We start from the raw sequence: 19,128 nt of genomic DNA, 5'->3' as shown, positions 1-19,128 counted from the left end.
CCCGCTCTCCCCGGAAGCAGCCTTTCCCACCCCAACCAAGAGACGAAGAAGAAAAAAAGGAAAAACTGTTTATTATGGTCAGCAGCACAAATGTGAACTGGTACTAGTCCACTCCCGGACTGGACGTCTACAACACAGCAGGGTTGTGCAAATTTCCATCTTCCTTCCATCGGAGGCCTCTGCCTTGGGAGGATCCACTGACGAATGATGTCTAGGAAGCAAATCTCCCTGACTGGGCTAAGATGGGGATGATCTTTAGGTCAGTAGGAAGACCTGTGTGGTTCATGAAGCCTTGACTTTTCGGCGTTGAGTCCCCCAGAGGAGGATGGAGATGGCTAAGGTGGTGGATCCCAGAATACCAAAGAACATGAACAATGGGAAGGAGCCCTGTGAATAACAGACCAAAAAAACTTCATACAGGGTTACACCAAGGGCTTACAACCTAACATCCAGTAATTTCCTAGCATATCTGTCCCCTCAGCGAAGGCAGTTTTCTTTAGGTGATTTGCATCAGCTGCTGGTCTTCTTTTAAGGAGGTATTTGATCTATGCGTATCTCTTATCCCTAATTAGGAGGCCTAATTCCTCACCTGGCGCATACACTTGTAGCCATGGAAGCCATCAGCACAAACACACTGCAAGAGACCCGGACCATCAGGTGCACAAGATCCATTCTCAGGACATATTTCTGAGAGCCAGAGAAAAACAGAGAACATCACTGGATTTCATTAGTTACGTTTCCCATATATCTCCTTCAGCTTAGATTCTCTCAACTATTTCTAGGTCAAAGGCAGAGTGGAAAGAAGATTACAGATAATCAGAACACTGTCATGATAACAAAATAATTTTAAGACCTTTCTTTCCAAAGGGTTAAGACTTCTGAGCTATGACAAACCTAGAGAGCATATTAAAAAGCAGAGACATTAGTTTGACGACAAAGGTCCGTCTAGTCAAAGCTATGGTTTTTCCAGTAGTCATTCATGTATGGATGTGAGAGTTGTAGCATAAAGAAAGCTGAATGCCGAAGAATTGATGCTTTTGAACTGTGGTGTTGGAGAATACTCTTGAGAGTCCCTTGGACTGCAAGGAAATCACTCCTGAATGTTCATTGGAAGGACTGACGCTGAAGCTGAAGCTCCAATACTTTGGCCACCTGATGCAAAGAACTGACTCATTGGAAAAAAGCCTGATGCTGGGAAAGACTGAAGGCAGGAAGAGAAGGGGATGACAGAGGATGAGATGGTTGGATGGCATCACCGACTCAATGGACACGAGTTTGAGCAAGCTCCGGGAGTTGGTGATGGACAGGGAAGCCTGGCATGCTGCAGTCCATAGAGTTGCAAAGAGTTGGACATGACTGAGCACGTGGACTGAACTGAACACTTCAGAAACCTGAACAAAAGGCACTGAGGCAATTTCACCGTCTTTCTGATCTCAAGTGGAGAATACAAGGGAGGAGGGGTAGTTTCCGGAGGGGTGGAGGTGAGACAGCATACCTGGGTTCCCAGTGCTGTTGCAAATATTCCTTTGTCCTTCGCAGCTTTGGTTGTTTATATAAAAAGTGATATTATCCCAGGCATTAATACCTCCAGGACAGTTGACATCTTGTGGCAGTATCCTGAACACAACACAGGCAGTCATAATATGCAAACCAAAATTGCTGAGTTCATAGCACTGCCTTTCTTCGGTTCTCTCCCCCACCCCACGCTCTTACTTACAGAGTCTGGAGCTGAGTAAAGCCATGGAAGGTGTTGACCAAGTCACCCTGGAGGGGGTTTGCCTGCAGGTCTCTGCAAAGCACACACTGTTAGCACTATGCTCTAGGAAAACACTTTACTTCCATTCACGCATCTTTCTGGATGGTAATCCAGTTCTTATTCTGAGTTGTCCAAATGTAGACCATATTCAAACATCTTTTTAGCAGTCCATCCTCAAACACTTTCCCATCAACCCTATGCCAAGGTCACCTTTTGGGAAGGAGGGTAACTAACGACTTACACGATGATAGCAGTATGTGCTTGAGGAAAGTTTGGACCAGGGTCCTTCAGAGAGCAGTTCTGGAGATCCAGCCTGAGGAAATAAGGTAATTAGTGAAACTGTGTATCTTTCCCCTTCACCCAGGGTAAGCTATTACCACCCCCTTTACAGCTAATATTCATTGAACACACCTATGTTAGGGCCACAAACTGGGCACTCTGGTAGATGTTTTAATCCTGTTTTAATCCAATTAAGTAACCACTAAGACATGTAGCTACTTAAATTTTAAAAATTGTCCCTCATTTGCACTAGTCACATTTCTTCAATATCTATTGCTGTCTATTCCTTTACTTAATGGAACAGTGCCTTAATATTAACTTAATGCCTACTAACTGCAAAAACTGGGCAAATTAAAAATAACATTCAATCTCTTAGCTTGCAAGTTGTTTACAATACACTAGGGGAACAAGACCATCACCCAAAATAAAAAATATATAAACGTTATATTGCAATGTGAACAGTATATAAAATTCACTTGAGTGGTACGGACACTAAGGATTAGAGGAAGTTAAAAATTAAAAGGTATTACTCTGGTATTTAGTAGTACAGAGTATTCACAAAAGATGTTGGAATTAAAGGACAGACATGTCCTAATTTGATGGAGGAAGGCAAGTTTAGGTAAAGAGAGAGGCTTGAACAGAGAAACAAAGGTGGCCTGCTTTTGGAGGTATTCCAGACTCTCCTGGAGGGTTTGAGTGGACAACTAATTGAAAGTAATGTTGGAAAGGTAGGTTGGGCCAATCTGTGATAGTTCCTGGTTTGTACTTTATCCTAGGGCCACAATTATAAGTTCAATTTTAAAGCCAGAGAGCAATAATGGAAAGAAACTGGTTTTCTGAAAGTTCAATATAAATTATTATTTAGATAGATAAGGGAATGAGGAGAATGGAAGCAAGACAAGTGACTTTCTGAATCTGAAGTGAGGGTGCTCTGAAAAAGGAAATGTTTAATAGGAATCTATTATGTTTTCTCCACCTATCTGGAGAAAAGTCAAGGAAAATTAAAAGAGATCTAGTTTTGGGAGACACCTGCATAATGGTTGAAGCTGTAAGAATAAGTGGATTCTCAAGAGTGTAAGGGGAGTTCGATGCATGATACAGGGTGCTCGGGGCTGGTGCACCGGGTTGACCCAGAGGTATGGGATGGGGAGGGAAGTGGGAGGGGGGTTCTGGAAGGGGAAATCATGTACACCCATGGTGGATTCATGTCAATGTATGGCAAAACAAATACAATATTGTAAAGTTAGAAAAGAGATAAATAAACTAATTTAAAACAAAACGAAACAAAAAGAGTGTAAGGGGAAAACAATGCAGAAAATAATCTGTATAAAGGGACAAAAAGAGAAATTTGCTTCAAATATGAATTAAAGAGAAGGGGAAGAAAACCATATTTCATAGAGTCCTGGAGGCCAAAGGAGTCATTTCATGGAGACACTACAGTAAATAAGTCAGAGAGTTGATAATAAACAAAAGAAATAAGGTTAAAAATGCTCAAAATTATCTTTTATGCATTTTTCAACCAGGAAGAACCACAGGGTTGCTTAAAGTGTTAGTCACTCAGTATGTGTCCCATGCTTTTCAACTCCATGGACTGTAGCCCGCCAGGCTCCTCTGTCCATGGGATTCTCCAGGCAAGAATACTGGAGTAGGTTGCCATTTCCTTCTCTGAGTGATCTTCCCAACCCAGGAATCGAACCCAGGTCTCCTGGATTGTAGGCGGATTCTTCACTTAGCCAAAAACAGATTTAAAAGTCTGAGACTCATGGTTTAGATGCCTCAAAAATATGTACGAATATTTATCCCCAAAGCCAATCAGGCAAGCCTTGAAGAATCCAGTTTCGGAACTCTTTTTCCAGTACCCAGGGAGGTCTTCTCCTCCCTCACCCCAGGATGGTGCCTTCCCCATTCAGGCAGCAGCGGGCTTGCAGCGTTAACTCTGGTGTCCGCTTACAATAAAGAGCCACTTCTGACAAATTTTGCACACTCCCTGGACACTGGGTACATATCTGCAGAAGAGAGAAAACTATTAGAACTCCAGAAAGAAAAGCCAAGGGGGAAAAAAAAAAAACACCGAGGCTCAAAAGTTAACTGCCAGTACACGCTCCAGAATTCCTCTAACACAGGGCCTTTATGTCAGATTTACTAGAAGACATATTTCTTCCCCTGGAACCAGGCGCCAAAACAGCGCACCGGAGAATTTCTGTACTGGATCTTGTCCAGGGAAGGATTTCATCTCTGAGAATTACTATTCAAACACATTTATAATGTCCTCTCCAATGACTTCTCAACCTGCCAGCCCCATGTAACCGGGTGTAAAAGGACTGCAGGTACACAAAGAACTCATCAAGCATTACAGAAAGTACAGTCCTATCCGGTGGCATTAGAACGCCGCAAGCTTGCAGAACGGCCGGAAGACACATTTGTGGAAAGAACTTATTAAAACATTAAGAAGTTATTAAAACATTAAGGAGCGAGGAGCTCAAATTTCAAACGTCTTTGGACGTCAGCAGGGCGAAGGCGCTGGGAGACAGCGGCATGTGAGTACTCGGGAGTGGGAGCCGGCTGGGTTACGGCTAGGGAGGCCCCAGGGACGAAATCGGGGTTGCGGCAGGCAGAGGAGAGGGTAGAGCCGAGGGCCGACGAGCAACTCTTTTTCAACCCAACCTTCAGTACCTCGGGTAGCGCCAAAGCCCTTCCCACGCTCAGAACGAAGAGCAGGGATGCAGCCCAGGGAACCAAGCTCAAAGGACTGCCGATCCCGTGAGGGGCCATTTTTCACTCCCTCCGACCTTCTCCGCTGATCGCGAGACTTGCGCGTGCGGCCCCACCCCCACCACCGTGTCACGCCCCCGTCCGGGGCGTGGCCTGGCCCGCTCGGCTAGTCAGGTGGGCTGGTCGGTCCCGGGAGGGCTGGGGGTTACCGCTACTCGCGGTAGTCAGCGCATTTTTTTTGTTGTTGTTGTTGGGCGCCCCAGTCCTCCTTCGGGGGGGCTGACCACACCCTTCTTCCCGCTTAAGCGAAGGCCTCCCTGCCACCGCTTTCTCAGCCGCGCGTTCCATGCGCCCGGACGTCGGGGTAGCGTCTCTGCAGCAACTCGGGGTTAATCCATTTGCCCGCAGTAAACATGGCGGCGCGGGGGCGGGCAGGGGGCGGGACTCCGCTGTCACCCGGCCTGGCGTGGCTGGGCCGGCTCTCCCGCTGAGGCCGGACCCACGTGTGGAGATCGGGCAGGTGGGCCGGTCGAGGGCGGTGCGCGAGGGGGTGGGTCGGAGCACAGAGGCTCAGGAGAGTGGCGTCAGGGCGGGGAGGACGGGGAGGAGCAGAGAGATGTGGAGCGGGATCGGCCGGCCCCTAGCCTGGAGTCCGGGGGAGGTGAGGTGCCGGCGGCGAGGTGGTACTAGTTGTGCCACCTCGCGTGTGGAGGGAAGGAGAGAAGTCAGGAAAAAAGGAGGGTAAGGGTGATGGGGGAGCCAAAGGCGAAGGGCAAACCTCGTCGGGAGGAGACGAGCCTGGGGACGCGCGGGGCACCCTGTCCCTTTCAGCTCAGTCCTGAAACCACGCGGCGTCCGGTGCTCTGGCGAGGAGGTGGAAGCGGGATAGATGCTCCCCTAACTCCTCATTTCCGTTGTCTTCCCAGAAAAGGAGCGATGCAGATCTCGGGAAGAACGACAAGACCTTCTTAGTCTTGGCTGGGCCCTGGAGGTAAGGGGAAGACGAGGGCTATCCCGTGGTGGCACGAGGCCCAGACCGAAGGGCGCCGAGGGAGCCCCATGCCGGGAGGGACTGAGTGTGGGCTTTGGTTAGGGCCAGCACAAACTCATCAAAACTAACCGAAGCTCGTCTTCTAGCCTGGCTTCCCTTCTACCTACCCCCAGGTGTCTGGAATCTCTTGAAAGCATTTACTTTCAGAGGGCTGGCACATTTACTAAGGCATTAGTTACTTATTAGCGTTTTAATGAGGACCTCTAGAGCCTTTCAGACCTTGGGGGATTCTAGGCACAAGGACAGATTTTGAAGGCATCTTTTGGGGAAGGTTGGCCCTCCGGTGGCCCCTTTGCCTTTTGTAGGAGTCAAAGCAATTCACTTTGCTACCAAAGTGAGAGTGCCATTAGGGTGGTTAGGAATGATTCTCTTTCTTGTCTGTATATATCGGATATTTTAAAAGAGACCCCTACAGCCTACTGTTTGTGCCCTGTGTGTTAGAGTTTTAGTGAAACAGCTTTTCTGTTACTTTTGGCACCTCTCAGAAGAGAGGTGAGTTTTTTTTAAAGGTTTGAAGGTCCCTGTCCTGCTCTTAGAACCGTGTCTGGTGAAGTTTTTGTTACTGGGTCAGGTTTTTCCTGTCTTGCCTGGCTCTTTCTTCAGCCATCCAGGAGGGTTCTCTGCATCTCATGCAAATAGAATTCTCAGGAAGCCAGTTTACCCCAGCAGCAGAGGGTCTCCATTTCTGTACATCTAGTTTTCCATTCTATAATTTGACCTTCCTTCCTTTCTGCAACTACCTGCCTAGCCATATCATTAACCCTTTAGCTCTATACATTGTTATTTGTACACGGCAGACATATTTCCTCGTACTCTCTGGTAGTTCCCATCACCTTTATCATAGCAATGAAAAACTTGCCAAAGAGGAGTGAGAAAACTTGAGATGTTGCAATGAAGCAAAGGCCCAGGGTATCTTTAGATTAAGCCTGAGTGGCCTGTTGGGAACATTGTTCTGGGGACTCACATTTGTGATTTAGTAGAACATGTGATTCAAGAGTTGCCAACTTGTTTTCCTCTCTTCATCCGCCCCAGGAGGTTCAGGGTTCAGGTTTGGTCTGCATGAAGCCATATCTTGCCAGGCAGGCAACATATTTCCAAGAACACAGGGTAGGAGAGCCAGAAGACAGTGAGGCTGATCTTTCTCCTAGTGGGCAAGAACAGAAGACATGATTTATGTTAATCTGTCTCTGGACTAGTTGAAACCTAAACTTTGTTCCAGGAATGATTGACAACAGTTAACACTCTGCTCCAGCCCTGGTTCAAGGAGTAGGGAGGGAGGGGCTTCTGGTAAATTACCTGTCACACCTACTGACAATCCTGTTATTTCTCTGTTGTTTTATATCACGCTGTGTAACCCTAGAGAACTAAAGACTGTTCATATAAAGTGTATAACCTGAGAGACACGGTGTTTTAAAAGGTATAGATATTATTTATCATTGCTAATACTTATAAAGTACATAGCACAGTGCTGTGTTTTATAACAGGTGTTCAAAAAATGTTAATGGTCATCATGTTAGGCTTTCTAAATTCACGGGCCTCGGTGTGTTTGTTGGTAAATGAGGGGGTTATACTAGTGATCTCTTAAGATTCCTTTAAGTTTTTGCATACCGTGATCTGGTCCTTGTTCTGAGGATAATGGTATTTAACATATTCTCTAAGGGTTAGTATTTATTGTGCAGGAGTTAGAAAAGCAACTTTCCCATCTCTCAGCAACTCTTTTGCAATTCCTCCTGGCACGCAGTGCCAAGTGGGACTTGCAGCGAAAGCCTAATCCATCTAAGAATGCTGTTGAATGTGAGCTCCCTGCTCTCCGTTTTGGAGTCTCTAGGGCTGAGCTGGAGTTTGGGGGCTTTAGGGTGATAGGGCCATTTGGACCGCAGTGATTGGTTCCCTGAAGGGGCCGGAACAAATAGCTGCTGAGCTTCACTCTACCCTCAGCTCCTCTTCTCACCTCTGTTCCTCAGAGACCAGGCCCTCAGCCTCTGTTCAGCTCCAAACACACAGCTTCTCCAGGCAGCCTTGCTTCACAGCAGGGATTGCTCCTCGAGGTAGGTGTCTGCTCCAGTGGGATAGCACCACTTTCCTTGAGTGTTTCTCTTGCCCACCCCTGCCCCAGCTCCCTGGCTGGCTAGCTTCTCCCTGAAGTGCCCCTGTAATTGTAACTCTGAACCCCTGGTTCCAGCATGTTGGCCTTTCACTTTTGAACCCAACCTCTTCCCCTGGATCTGCTACTGACTGCTGTGTTACAGGTAGAGGAGCTGAGAGGTGGTTGGCAGGGCTTTAAATAAGTTGGGGAGAACAGAGTGGTTGGCCTGGGGATACCTGAAAGGGAATTTGAGGCTGCCATGGAGGTGGTCTTCCTGGTGATCAGTGCTGAGAAGGCGTGCTGTTTGGAAGGTGGCGCTGGGGATCATGGAAGGCGGGGCCTGAGGCTGGGAGAATAGAGGAGGCCCTTGGTCTCTTCTTTCCTGACATTTCTTCTTCCCTCCTGGGTGGAGGCGCCAGGCTGGACTCTGCTGGCTTGGTACATTGTAGTGACTGGGTCTGTGCCTTCAGGCAGGGGATGGGGCAAGAATTCTGAGAAGAAGCTAGAGGGTGGGCTAGAGGTGAGTTTTCTTTTCCTGCTAGGGTGAAGACCTTAGAAGATTCTTAAGTTTCATAGTTGTGTATACGCAGAAAGGTCTTGGCCAAATAATTACCTCCTGGCTATCTCAATCTGCTGCATCCTCCCTCTCCTCTCCTCTCTGCCCTACTAAACACATATCAGTGCCTCCAGACCTTTCTGGTTGCCCTGGGGCCTGGCTGGGCAAATCTGATGGGTGTGGAATGCACAAGCCCGAGGGTGGGTGGCCATGAAGGCAGGAGAGGCCTGCCTGAGAGCCAATTTCTTTGTAGCTCACCCTGGACAATGTCACTTGGTGGTGGAGGAGGACTGTGAGACGGTGGCTGGAAGTCAGGTCGTAGCCACTTGCCTGTCACTGCCCAGCTGAGTGGCAGCCCAGAGCCCAGGAAGAGCAAGCGGCCGCAGGTCACAGACTCAGAGAGAATATGAGTGTGGGGGTGAGCACCGCCACATCCCTCCCTCCAACCTCAGACACCAACGTGATCACGTCCACCTTCAGCCTGGTGGACTATGTGGTCTTTGTCCTGCTGCTGGTTCTCTCCCTTGCCATCGGACTTTACCATGCCTATCGTGGCTGGGGCCGACATAGCATCGGCCAGTTGCTGTTGGCAGACCGCAAAATGGGCTGCCTTCCTGTGGCACTGTCCTTGTTGGCCACCTTCCAGTCAGCTGTGGCCATCCTGGGTGTGCCGTCCGAGATCTACCGATTTGGGACCCAGTATTGGTTCCTGGGCTGCTGCTATTTCCTAGGACTGCTGATCCCAGCACATGTCTTCATCCCCATCTTCTACCGCCTGCATATCACCAGTGCCTATGAGGTATGTAGGGAGGAGTACATAGGACCCTCAGGGGCAGGGGTAGAGAGAAGGAAGCAGGCACACACGGATCTGGGCCCCTCAACTCTGCCGGATGAGAGGGGCAGGGAATAAATACATCGTGTGTCTAGAAGTTCTCTGTGGTGAGGTCGGGCAGGGTAGGAGTTCGGGGAGAAGAAGAGTGCTGTGCTGAGGGGGGCCCAGAGTGGATATGAGTTGGCTATTTCCTCTGTTCCTGGGCTTCCTGAGGGAAGTTATGTGTGATTTGTTGGGGATGGGGTGGGGAAGAATGCTGTTTTTTTTTTTTTAATTTACTCCTACCTAGTACCTGGAGCTCCGGTTCAATAAAGCTGTGCGTGTTTGTGGCACTGTGACCTTCATCTTTCAGATGGTAAGTGGAATGAGGATAGAAGTTGAGCCTGGTGGAGGGTAGGGGGACATGGATTCGGGCTCACTGGAGCCCTCCCTGCTCTCAGACTAGCAAGACTGCAACTCCTGCTCACCCCTAGAGGCATCTTGTTTCCGTCCCTTCCAGTTCCGGCACACATAACCACTGTGGTGGCAAACCAAACTTCGGGAGAAGGGAGAGGGAGAGGAGCCTAGGTGAAGGGAGGCCGCTGGGATATTGGAGCTGAGGTCTGTCTTTTCTTCTCTCTCTGCCCCCCCCCATTGCCTCCTCCCCTCACATTCTCTTTCCACACCCAACAGGTGATCTATATGGGAGTCGTCCTCTATGCACCATCCTTGGCCCTCAATGCAGGTGAGGAGTCACAGCCCCTGGCTCCCAGCCACAGCAGGCTAGGGAAAACCTTTGGGAGGGGCAGGTGGAGGAGAAAGTGCAGAAAAGAATCCAACCTTGACCAGGGAATTATTCCACTATCTGGGCCCTTGGCTGGTCTTCACTAGAGGTGGAAAGCCAATCAAACATTACCAGGCCCCATCTGAATTGTTTAATCAACACCTTTTGGTGGAGGAGCTTTGCAAACTTTGTTTTTTCCATTGTGGTAAATGATTTATTTCATCCTTAATGATCAAATGGTTCATATCTTACCAGCATTTCCCTGGTTTATTCCTGGGAAACCCTCCTCTGGAGATAGGAATGTGACTTTTATCTGTTGACAGTGACTGGCTTTGACCTCTGGCTGTCAGTGCTGACCCTAGGCATTGTCTGTACCATCTACACTGCTCTGGTAAGCAGTCTTAGGGAAGGGTGGAGAGGAGGGAGGTGGGGGAAAGAGAAAAAGGTGGGACAACGTAAGTAGGTGGGTAGTAGATAAGAATATAGGTGAGGAGATGGCATGACATTTTAGGGTGTTATGAAAAGGGATGGGATTATGTTGGGGGATGGGATGGTAGGGAATGGGATGGGAAGGATGTCAGCAGCTGTCTACCGCTGGCGGCTGGCTACTGCCCTCCCTGGTGGTGTGGCTCCGTGGACGTCTGTGGCAGGGGTGCTGTCTTCTCCCTGCAGGGTGGACTGAAGGCAGTCATCTGGACAGATGTCTTCCAGACACTGGTCATGTTCCTAGGGCAGCTGGCGGTTATCATTGTGGGGTCGGCCAAGGTGGGCGGTTTGGGGCACGTGTGGGAAGTGGCTTCCCAGCACGGCCTTATCTCTGGGATTGAGTAAGTACACCCCTTCCCTGGCTGGGGTCTGTTGTGCCTGGGAGCTGAGCCCCTCTTAGAGCCTGCGCCTAGGGTGGTAGTGAGTAGAGGGCAAGTTGTGGGAGTTGAGGTGCAGCCTTGAGGCCAGTGGGAGGCTGGGCCTGCAAGGGTGGAGGGCAAGCTCAGCATTGCCCCAGGTGTTCAGGTGTCAGGATGTTTCTAGTACCTGGGATGAGACTGTGGGTTGGCAGAATGGAACCACTCCCTCCCCACCCAGCCTGCCGCCCTGTCTTGAGTTCACCTTGGCCCTGGCAGCCATCTCTCTGCCCCGCCCCCTGTTGGAGAAGGGCAAGGAAGGCGGAGTCTGGGGCCACAGTGACATGTTGGTGTCTATGGCAGGCTGGATCCGGACCCGTTTGTGCGGCACACGTTCTGGACGTTGGCCTTCGGGGGTGTCTTCATGATGCTCTCCTTGTATGGCGTGAACCAGGCGCAGGTGCAGCGCTACCTCAGTTCCCGCACGGAGAAGGCTGCAGTGCTGTGAGGGCAGGACCGGGAAGATGGGGGGCTGGGATGGGGGAAAGACTGGGCCCCGGTTCTGCAGTGGCAGTTGGGGTGGGGTAGGATGCCAGGGCACACCCACATCCACTGGGCAGGACGTGGACTTGCCTTCTGGGGCGTGGGGACGTGCCTACTAACACCCTCTGCTTGCTTGGCACTGGCCTTTCTTGCAGCTCCTGCTACGCAGTCTTCCCCTGCCAGCAGGTGGCGCTCGGCATGGGCTGCCTCATCGGCCTGGTCATGTTTACCTACTACCAGGAGTATCCCATGAGCACCCAGCAGAGTCAGGCAGCCCCTGACCAGGTGAGACAGCCTCCCTGCCCCCTGCCTGGAACCCCCCCCAAGGGAGTGTCTGGGTGGCTGCAGAGAGGACCCCCACCCAGGGTGGGCACTGCATGTAAAATCCTTCCTCTCTGGGATTCTGCAGCTGATCACAGGGCCCAGCCCATGGGAGTGGGGACTTCTCTTTACTGACTCACCGCTCCGCACCACCTGCCCTGTGGGGAGCCGTCACAAGGCTCTATCCCTCCTCACAGCCTCATCTGGTAGAGGAGAAAAGGTGGCCCAATGGGGGGTGGCCAGCATGCTCAAGTCACACCACTGGCTGGGGGAAGCTGGGGCACAGGCTGCTGCGTCCTTCTTTCTCCAGAGCCCGCTTTCTCTCCACTTACTGTGGGGTCGCCTTCAGTGCCTGGCCCCCTTCCTGAGGTGCCCAGTCTCCACAGACTGGTTGGCGCATGTGGTTGGCACATGCAGGGGAAGGGCAGCACTTCCCTGGGAAGGGCTTCTCTGAGGAGAGCTGTACTCTTCTGCTCCGCCTGCAGTTCGTCTTGTACTTTGTGATGGATCTCCTGAGAGGCCTGCCAGGGCTGCCTGGGCTCTTCGTCGCCTGCCTCTTCAGTGGCTCCCTCAGGTACTTTGACCCTTCCCTTCAGGCTTGACACAGCTGAGCCTTCTGAGTACAAGGTGACGGGTGGATGGGAGGTCCCTCTGAGCCTCTCATTGTGCCCGTTTGTGTGTGAACGACAAGGGACAGCTCCTCTGTGTGGGCAGGCATTTCCTCTCCTAGGCAAGGCCCCTTTTTGGCGAAGGAGTCTTCTTCTATACCAGGAATTGATTTACTTGAACCACACTTGAACCCCACTCAGAAGAGGCCAGGTGTCCTTGCCTCCCGGGCCTCTTTCTTGGTTCCAGCTGTCAGAGTGGTGTTTGGGTTACATGCGTCCTCTCCTGCCTTCAGGGCACTCGTCCCTCAATAGGGTCCCTTGTTAGGTTTACTCTTCTGGACCTGACTTTCTCTTCCTTCTTTCAGCACCATATCCTCTGCTTTTAATTCACTGGCAACTGTTACAATGGAAGACTTGATTCGACCCTGGTTCCCTCATTTCTCTGAAGTCCGGGCCACCATGCTTTCCAGAATCATCGGTGGGATTATACTTCCTTATCTTTTAGCCATGTACTTTCTAAGATACCCACTAGGCCCTGTCGGCTGTCTGCTTTGAAGTGCACTTGCCCAGTGAAGCACTTACCTTGCTTATGTGCCAGAGAACTTCCTGGGAGCAGTCTTGGTCACCTAGGAGTGAGGACAGGGTGGGAGGGACCTGGAGCTGGGTCCTGAGGTCCCTTCCCAGGGATAGAGAGGTTGTAGTTTGACTAGGGAAGGAGCTTTGCTCTGCTTTCCCTGCTTATTGTGTTAACTCACATCTGCTTATTTCTCCCCTTCTTTTTTCCCAGCCTTTGGTTATGGGCTACTTTGTCTGGGAATGGCCTATATCTCCTCGCAGATGGGACCTGTGCTGCAGGTGATGACTCTGGAGAGAACGGAATTGTTGGGGGAGAAAAGGAGTGGGTTGAAATCAGAAAGGGAAGAATACAGCTATTGTGAAAGGAATGGCACAGAGGGCAGGTGTCAGAAATTCCCCTTTGATGGGCTGTACCTGTAGATCTGAACAGACTCCCTAGTAGCCAAAACCCCAGGGTTGTTGTTGGCTCAGAGAGGTCTAAGGATCAGCCTCAGGAGAACCCCAAGCATATTCCCATAACCATTTCTGCCCTCTAGGATCCTGCGTTCTAGTGGTTCCAGGGAGAAGAGACGGACAGACAGATCTGACTGGTGGGGCTCTGAGGCAGTGGTGGTGGCTCTGCCACATTGCTGAGGCTGGGGTCTCTGAGCCTGTGTGTTCTTTTCTTTTTCTCACCCTGTCCTCTGCAGGCAGCCATCAGCATCTTTGGTATGGTTGGGGGGCCGCTGCTTGGACTCTTCTGCCTTGGGATGTTCTTTCCTTGTGCAAATCCTCCTGTGAGTGACCCACGTGGCTCCAGGGTCATGTGTGGGGGTGGACCTGGGGAATGGCTTGGCAGAGCTCTCACCAGGAGTGCTGCGAACTGGTATAAAGCTTTGGTGGGGCTGGCCTTGTGACAGGAGAGTGCCATGTCTCTGGGCAGGGTGCCATTGTGGGCCTGTTGGCTGGACTGATTATGGCCTTCTGGATCGGCATCGGAAGCATAGTGACCAACATGGGCTCTGGCAGAGCACCCTCTCCCTCTAATGGGTCCAGCTTCTCCCTGTCCAGCAATCTGACTGCTGTCACCATGGCCACACTGATGCCCTCGACTGCTGCCTCCAAGTGAGTCAGAGCTCACTCTCTTTCTCCTTGGGGAAAGCAGCTCATTCTTGAGGGGTTTTCCAGGGCCCTGCTAAGGGATGGGCCACTGGAAGCCTGGGGAGTGGGAAATGCTGGGTGTTGGTTCCCTGGACTCTAGGACCTTGCAGGGGTAGGGGTGGGGAGCCAGGTGCCTGAGGGTCAGTTGCTCCTTCAATGAATTGCTAATTGTCCTCACCCCCTGCTCTCCCCAGGCCCACCGGGCTACAGCGGTTCTATTCCCTGTCGTATTTATGGTACAGCGCTCACAACTCCACCACCGTCATTGTGGTGGGCCTGGCTGTCAGTCTGCTCAGTGGTGAGGGGGCGTGGGACGGGGGCGCAGAGAAACGATGACTGCCTGAGGGAGGGCTCTTGGGTCTGGGGTCCGGGCTCAGGGGCTCCTCAATGTCTGGAATAGTCAGGCTTCTTGGCGGAGCTCTAAGAGGTGGGCAGGGGCTGCGCGCTCAGAACAGTGAAAGTGGATGGCTCTGGGAAGTGCCCTGGTTATACACTAGGAGCCTTAGGAGCACTTTGCCTTCAGGGGGCATGCGGGGCCGGACCGTGGACCCTCGGACCATTTACCCCGTGTTGCCGAAACTCCTTGCCCTCCTGCCCGTGTCCTGTCAGAAGCGACTTCCCTGCAGAGCCCGCAGCCAGGTAGCTCCTCTGTTGTCAGATCGCCCCTCCCTTCTCTCTCAGACTACTGCCGGGCCTTCTGGTTTCCGTCCCCCTCTTTTCTTTCTCCCCCAGCCCCCATTCTCTGATGATCTGCCTGAGCCTGGACAGTCTGGCAGCAGCTGCCGGCTCCTTCCCACAGGGAAGCGGGGACTTGGTGGAGAGAAGGGTCTTGGCTTCGAGAGGCCACAGCTGCTGGCCTATCCTCTCCCTCCTCCCTCGCTGCCCCTCGCTGGTCCCCTTTCTAGCCGGGATCACACAGGGTCACCCTTCCTGCAAGAGGAAAGGGATGTTCCTTCACCTCCCCTTTGTCTCACGTTTGCTCACCCACTCCCTCTGCTCGCGTTCCCCAGGACCTCTCCTTGGAAGCCACTATGTTTCCAGAGAAGATGAGCAATGGGATGCTGAGGGGCAGCAGAGACCAGGAGTCCATGGCTGTGCCTGAAGAAGGCCCCACCCAGTTGGGGATCAGCCCCACCTTCATCCTCCAGGAGACCTCACTGTGATCCTGACTTGGGACCCAGATCCAGAGGCCCCTGTGGTACGGGGATGAGTTCCCTGATGTTCTGCAGGGGGATCATGGACTGAGTGACCTCACCCACACCAAAGGACCTTGTTCTTGGGAGTTTGTGCTACAGTAGAAGCTGTCATGTCACAGGAGGTGTAAGAGTAGGACAAGGTTTTTCCTTGTTCTTTGCCCATCTGTTCTCTAGAGAACCAGGCTTGCAGGGGGTACAATTCTGCCAGAGAAAGGGATAGAGGTGAATCTCCTGGCAAAAGGATAATGGCTTCTGATTCAGCATCGCCAGGCTTCTTTGAAGTGAATAGAAATAGCTGTGCTGGGCCCACTCTGGCAAGATTGATGCGGAGCTGCCTTGGCCAACTCTTGCGTCCCTTGCAGTCCCATTGGAACACAGGTTCTGTCAGCCACACGGGGCCCCTGTGACACTACTTTCAGGTTGTCTGTGCTACCCAGACATCCTTATCTGTCTACCTCCATTCTTGAGAGGGAGGTTTTGGTGTCCCTGAGAGGCCTCTGGGAACACACAGGTACATTCATCTCCTTTGTGTAGAGTAGGGACGCTTTTCACCTCGTTGCCCCACCCTCTACCTCTGCAATGGGCACTTGGGGATGGGGTGGATGTTGATCTGAGAAACCAGGGCATGACCAGGTCCACTGTGGAGTGTGCCATCTGTCTAACTCCTGAGCCATGCCACCCTTGTGTCATTTGGTCATTCATGCTCCTGTTTCCTTTTGGAGTTTCTTACCCACATATCTTTGTTCCTAAGGAATAAAAACTGCCATTGGGCTAGAATCTGGGTTCCTGTACTGTCTCCACCTGCTCTTGTCCACCCTAGTCCTATCCCTGGCGAGGGTGAAGAGCCCCTCCTCCGATGCACAGGTCTTCCCCTGCTGAGGAGAAACCTGCAGGGGACCAAGGGTGGTGTGGTGAGGTTTCTGATCTCTGTGACTAGTGTGCCTGTCTACAGGGGTAACGTGTTCATGGGGTTGAACGTGCACACTTTCCTCTGCTGCTTCTCTTCCCCATGTGGCTTGGTCTGTTCCCTGTCTTGCCTACTTGTCCTTGACCAGAGCAATCTGCTGCTCTGAGAATTTCCACTTTGGGGGCAGGAGGAAGAAGGTTGCTATTTGGCATTTAAAAATAGAACATTCAAGGTGGACTTTTATGGTCTTGTGAAGAACACTCTGCTCATGCCCACCCACACTTGGTCTCTATCTGTGCTTGACCCCATCCAGCTGCCCAGAAGCACAAGCTCTCTAGGCGCCTCAGCAGAGACCAGTCCCAAGCACATCTGGGCAGTCCCAGAAAACATCAGGTTGACTTTGTCCTGAAAACTACCCTCTTCTTGACACCTTGGCGCTGAGGGCCACAGCTCAACCTGTTTCCCCACCCCACCAAGCTGCCAGGGTTCTAGCCCTAGCTGGGCTCTCATTCATTCTTTTTTTTTTAATTATGAAAGTATGATAACACATTTACAGGAGACTTGGAAAATACAGAACAAGGTTACATATAGTTCCAATATGTATTGCAATTATTTGTTAAGTAGATAAATTAAGACTTTTAGTTGGAGTTTCATCATTTATTCTTCAACATATTTGTCCATCACCCACTTCATGCAAGGGCCTCACCTTGGCTGCCATCTTACAGCTAAGGAATGACTGTGCCACCCAGGGACCCTGCACCAGGTCCTACCATTGGCATTTCAGAGTGGCCCCTTTTTGTCTCAAATTCCTGTATTTTAACTCTATTTACATAGAAAAGGGGGGACACTACAGAACTCAGAATTTTCACAAGTTATATTAAAGGGTGATAATAAAAGAGATTCATTCTCCATATAAGTAATTCAAACTCCATAACAACACAGAAGTTCCTTTGTCTCTAATGCAGTAACTTTTATCTTCACACAGAAAAGTACCATTTAATGATTGAGGGTGGAATCTGATGGACTGAAGTGGAGTGAAGTCACTCAGTCATGCCCGACTCTTTGCAACCCCATGGACTGTAGCCCACCAGGCTCCTCCGTCCATGGGATTTTCCAAACGAGTACTGGAGTGGGTTGTCATTTTCTTCTCCAGGGGACCTTTCCGACCCAGGGGTCGAACACAGGTCTCCCGCATTGTAGGCAGACACTTTACCATATGAGCCACTAGGGAAGTCTAGTGGCTAATGGACTGATCTGGATTCAAATACTGGTCCATCCATCCACCTAACCTCCTTAAGCTTCAGTTCATCTATTGGGTGTGAATTTCACGAAGATTCAAGATTGTGAAGGATTGATGCATTCCTTAAATGCCAGTTATTGTAATTGTAGTTTTCAAAGCACTTTTCATGACTACCTGATTTTATACTTGGGGAGAGAAGTACGCACCATGTCATCTGCATTTTCGTGTATCAGGTAACTGGATTGCTTGCCTAGTGATAGGCTGAAGCAGGGCTAGAACCCAGGTCTGTGACTCCCAGTGGCCTACCAAAGTCACATCTCTTGTCCTGGAAGCTGTGTCCTTTGGGATAGGGTGCACACATAGGTGACAGGGTCTGTCCTGGTACAGCAGTCCAGAGAACAATGATGTACTAAGTGGAGTGCTACTGTACCATCATTCTAGAACCTTCCTACATCACTGGCCTTCAAACCTTGCTTTAGACCCACAGTAAAATGTTTCACAGCATGACCCAGTACACTCATACATTGCATTGTGTTACTAAAACATTTCATGAAAAAGGGTCTCTAGGTATAGTTACTATTTCTGGAGCTCTCCTTTTCCCTTCGCTCTGTGAATAATTCAGCCCTTGTGCCATCATGTGGAGCAGAGCAAGTTAGGCATTCATGCTGGAGGCTGTCATGGATGTCAGAACTCAAGTGAGAGGAGGGAGACCGTGCATAGAACTGGCCCAGCTCAGATGTGAGATCCTGAGCAGGATGAGGAGGTATCCACACGGGGCCGAAGCCTGCTGTGGTGTGTTAGGGCCTTGTTGGATGAGGAGTGTCCATGGGGGTCAGAAGCCTGATGTAGGGTTGGAGAATGTGATAGGCGTCCTCAAAGGCAAGAAGATGTGTGGGTTGTTGTCAAAGGAAGTGAGTGAGGTGGCAGCCCATAAGGGGGACAGCTTGATTGGGGGTGGGGGGTGGTATCAGCATGAGGAGAGCATCTACAAGTAGGTGGCTTGGCTTGGCTTATCAAATCGTGTGTGTGTGTGTGTGTGTGTGTGTCTTACATGGAGAATCAACTCACACAGAATGAAGAGAGCATCTACAAATCCAGCGTGTGTGTGTCTTATGTGGAGAATCAACTCACATGGAATGAAGAGGGCATCTACACATGCGAGCAGCTCAACCTGGGCTGTTAGAGCCTGAGTGCTGTGAGAAGCGCATCTACACAGGAGGAAGATCTGTCATCAGGTGGGAGCCCAAGTAGGGTGAGGTCATCTGCCATGCAGGTAGCCAGGGCTGGGGGGTCGGCAAGTGGGGAGATGAAGACGTCCACATAGGGGCCAGCCTAGTGCAGTCTCACAGCCTAAGTAGGATGAGGAAGGCATAATATATGTGTGAGAGAACTGTTGGGGCTGTGACAACATGCTGTGACAATCAATAGCATGAGCCATGTTTCTCACTATTGGAGAAGAGTGATTCGTGGAATGGGAGAAAGCAAGAATGACTCTGTGGTGAATTGGAACAGGAGGTATTGGCATGTGTTCCTGGTTTTCAATAGATCTACATAAATATAGAAATAAATAGATATGGGGACTTCTGTGATGATCCAGTGGCCAAGACACTGAGCTCCCAATGCAGGGGGCCCAGGTTTGGTCCTTGGTCAAGGAACTAGATCCCACATGCCACAACTAAGATTTGGCATGCTGCAATGAAGATCAACGATCCTGCGTGCC

The 19,128-nt window shown here is 50.8% G+C and overlaps 2 protein-coding genes across 25 annotated transcripts; one reads left to right on the top strand and one right to left on the bottom strand.

The window, feature by feature from the left end:
* Window positions 1-54: 54 nt before the first annotated feature.
* On the bottom strand, window positions 55-4,831 carry ATRAID (all-trans retinoic acid induced differentiation factor). The gene is made up of 7 exons (XM_081484160.1): window positions 4,709-4,831; window positions 3,920-4,041; window positions 1,998-2,069; window positions 1,718-1,789; window positions 1,496-1,617; window positions 590-687; window positions 55-387 (listed from the first exon to the last, which is right to left on the bottom strand). The coding sequence occupies exons 1-7, from the start codon at window positions 4,805-4,807 to the stop codon at window positions 283-285; spliced, it is 690 nt and encodes a 229-aa protein (XP_081340286.1). The 5' UTR covers window positions 4,808-4,831; the 3' UTR covers window positions 55-282.
* Window positions 4,184-16,038, top strand: SLC5A6 (solute carrier family 5 member 6). 24 transcript variants are annotated; one of them, XM_081484140.1, is made up of 18 exons: window positions 4,412-4,572; window positions 5,674-5,738; window positions 7,763-7,846; window positions 8,694-9,239; window positions 9,562-9,627; window positions 9,945-9,996; window positions 10,359-10,426; window positions 10,708-10,862; window positions 11,241-11,381; window positions 11,576-11,705; window positions 12,227-12,315; window positions 12,715-12,827; window positions 13,137-13,204; window positions 13,615-13,701; window positions 13,848-14,029; window positions 14,260-14,363; window positions 14,589-14,704; window positions 15,076-16,038. In XM_081484140.1, the coding sequence occupies exons 4-18, from the start codon at window positions 8,847-8,849 to the stop codon at window positions 15,226-15,228; spliced, it is 1,917 nt and encodes a 638-aa protein (XP_081340266.1). In that variant the 5' UTR covers window positions 4,412-4,572; window positions 5,674-5,738; window positions 7,763-7,846; window positions 8,694-8,846; the 3' UTR covers window positions 15,229-16,038. The 24 variants fall into 24 exon arrangements, with proteins under 24 accessions (XP_081340258.1, XP_081340266.1, XP_081340263.1 ...); XM_081484137.1 differs by lacking the exon at window positions 4,412-4,572 and adding an exon at window positions 4,887-4,921 and having other exon boundaries at window positions 5,679-5,738; XM_081484129.1 differs by lacking the exon at window positions 4,412-4,572 and adding an exon at window positions 4,887-4,921.
* Window positions 16,039-19,128: the final 3,090 nt, after the last annotated feature.

The sequence above is a fragment of the Giraffa tippelskirchi genome, chromosome 4, assembly GCF_054371585.1.
Source record: "Giraffa tippelskirchi isolate mGirTip1 chromosome 4, T2T-mGirTip1v1.2.pri, whole genome shotgun sequence".
In the NCBI taxonomy this organism is placed as follows: domain Eukaryota; kingdom Metazoa; phylum Chordata; class Mammalia; order Artiodactyla; family Giraffidae; genus Giraffa; species Giraffa tippelskirchi.
This window is presented reverse-complemented; position numbering and strand designations above follow the sequence as displayed.

Coding starts and splice junctions, on each gene's coding strand:
- ATRAID (XM_081484160.1), bottom strand. CDS start 4,807: ATGGCCCCTCACGGGATCGGCAGTCCTTTGAGCTTGGTTCCCTGGGCT. Junction 4,042..4,708: donor GGGCTTTGGCGCTACCCGAG/GTACTGAAGGTT, acceptor TCTCTTCTGCAG/ATATGTACCCAGTGTCCAGG. Junction 2,070..3,919: donor GGGGAAGGCACCATCCTGGG/GTGAGGGAGGAG, acceptor TTATTTCCTCAG/GCTGGATCTCCAGAACTGCT.
- SLC5A6 (XM_081484132.1), top strand. CDS start 8,847: ATGAGTGTGGGGGTGAGCACCGCCACATCCCTCCCTCCAACCTCAGAC. Junction 9,240..9,561: donor ATATCACCAGTGCCTATGAG/GTATGTAGGGAG, acceptor ACTCCTACCTAG/TACCTGGAGCTCCGGTTCAA. Junction 13,205..13,614: donor AGATGGGACCTGTGCTGCAG/GTGATGACTCTG, acceptor TGTCCTCTGCAG/GCAGCCATCAGCATCTTTGG.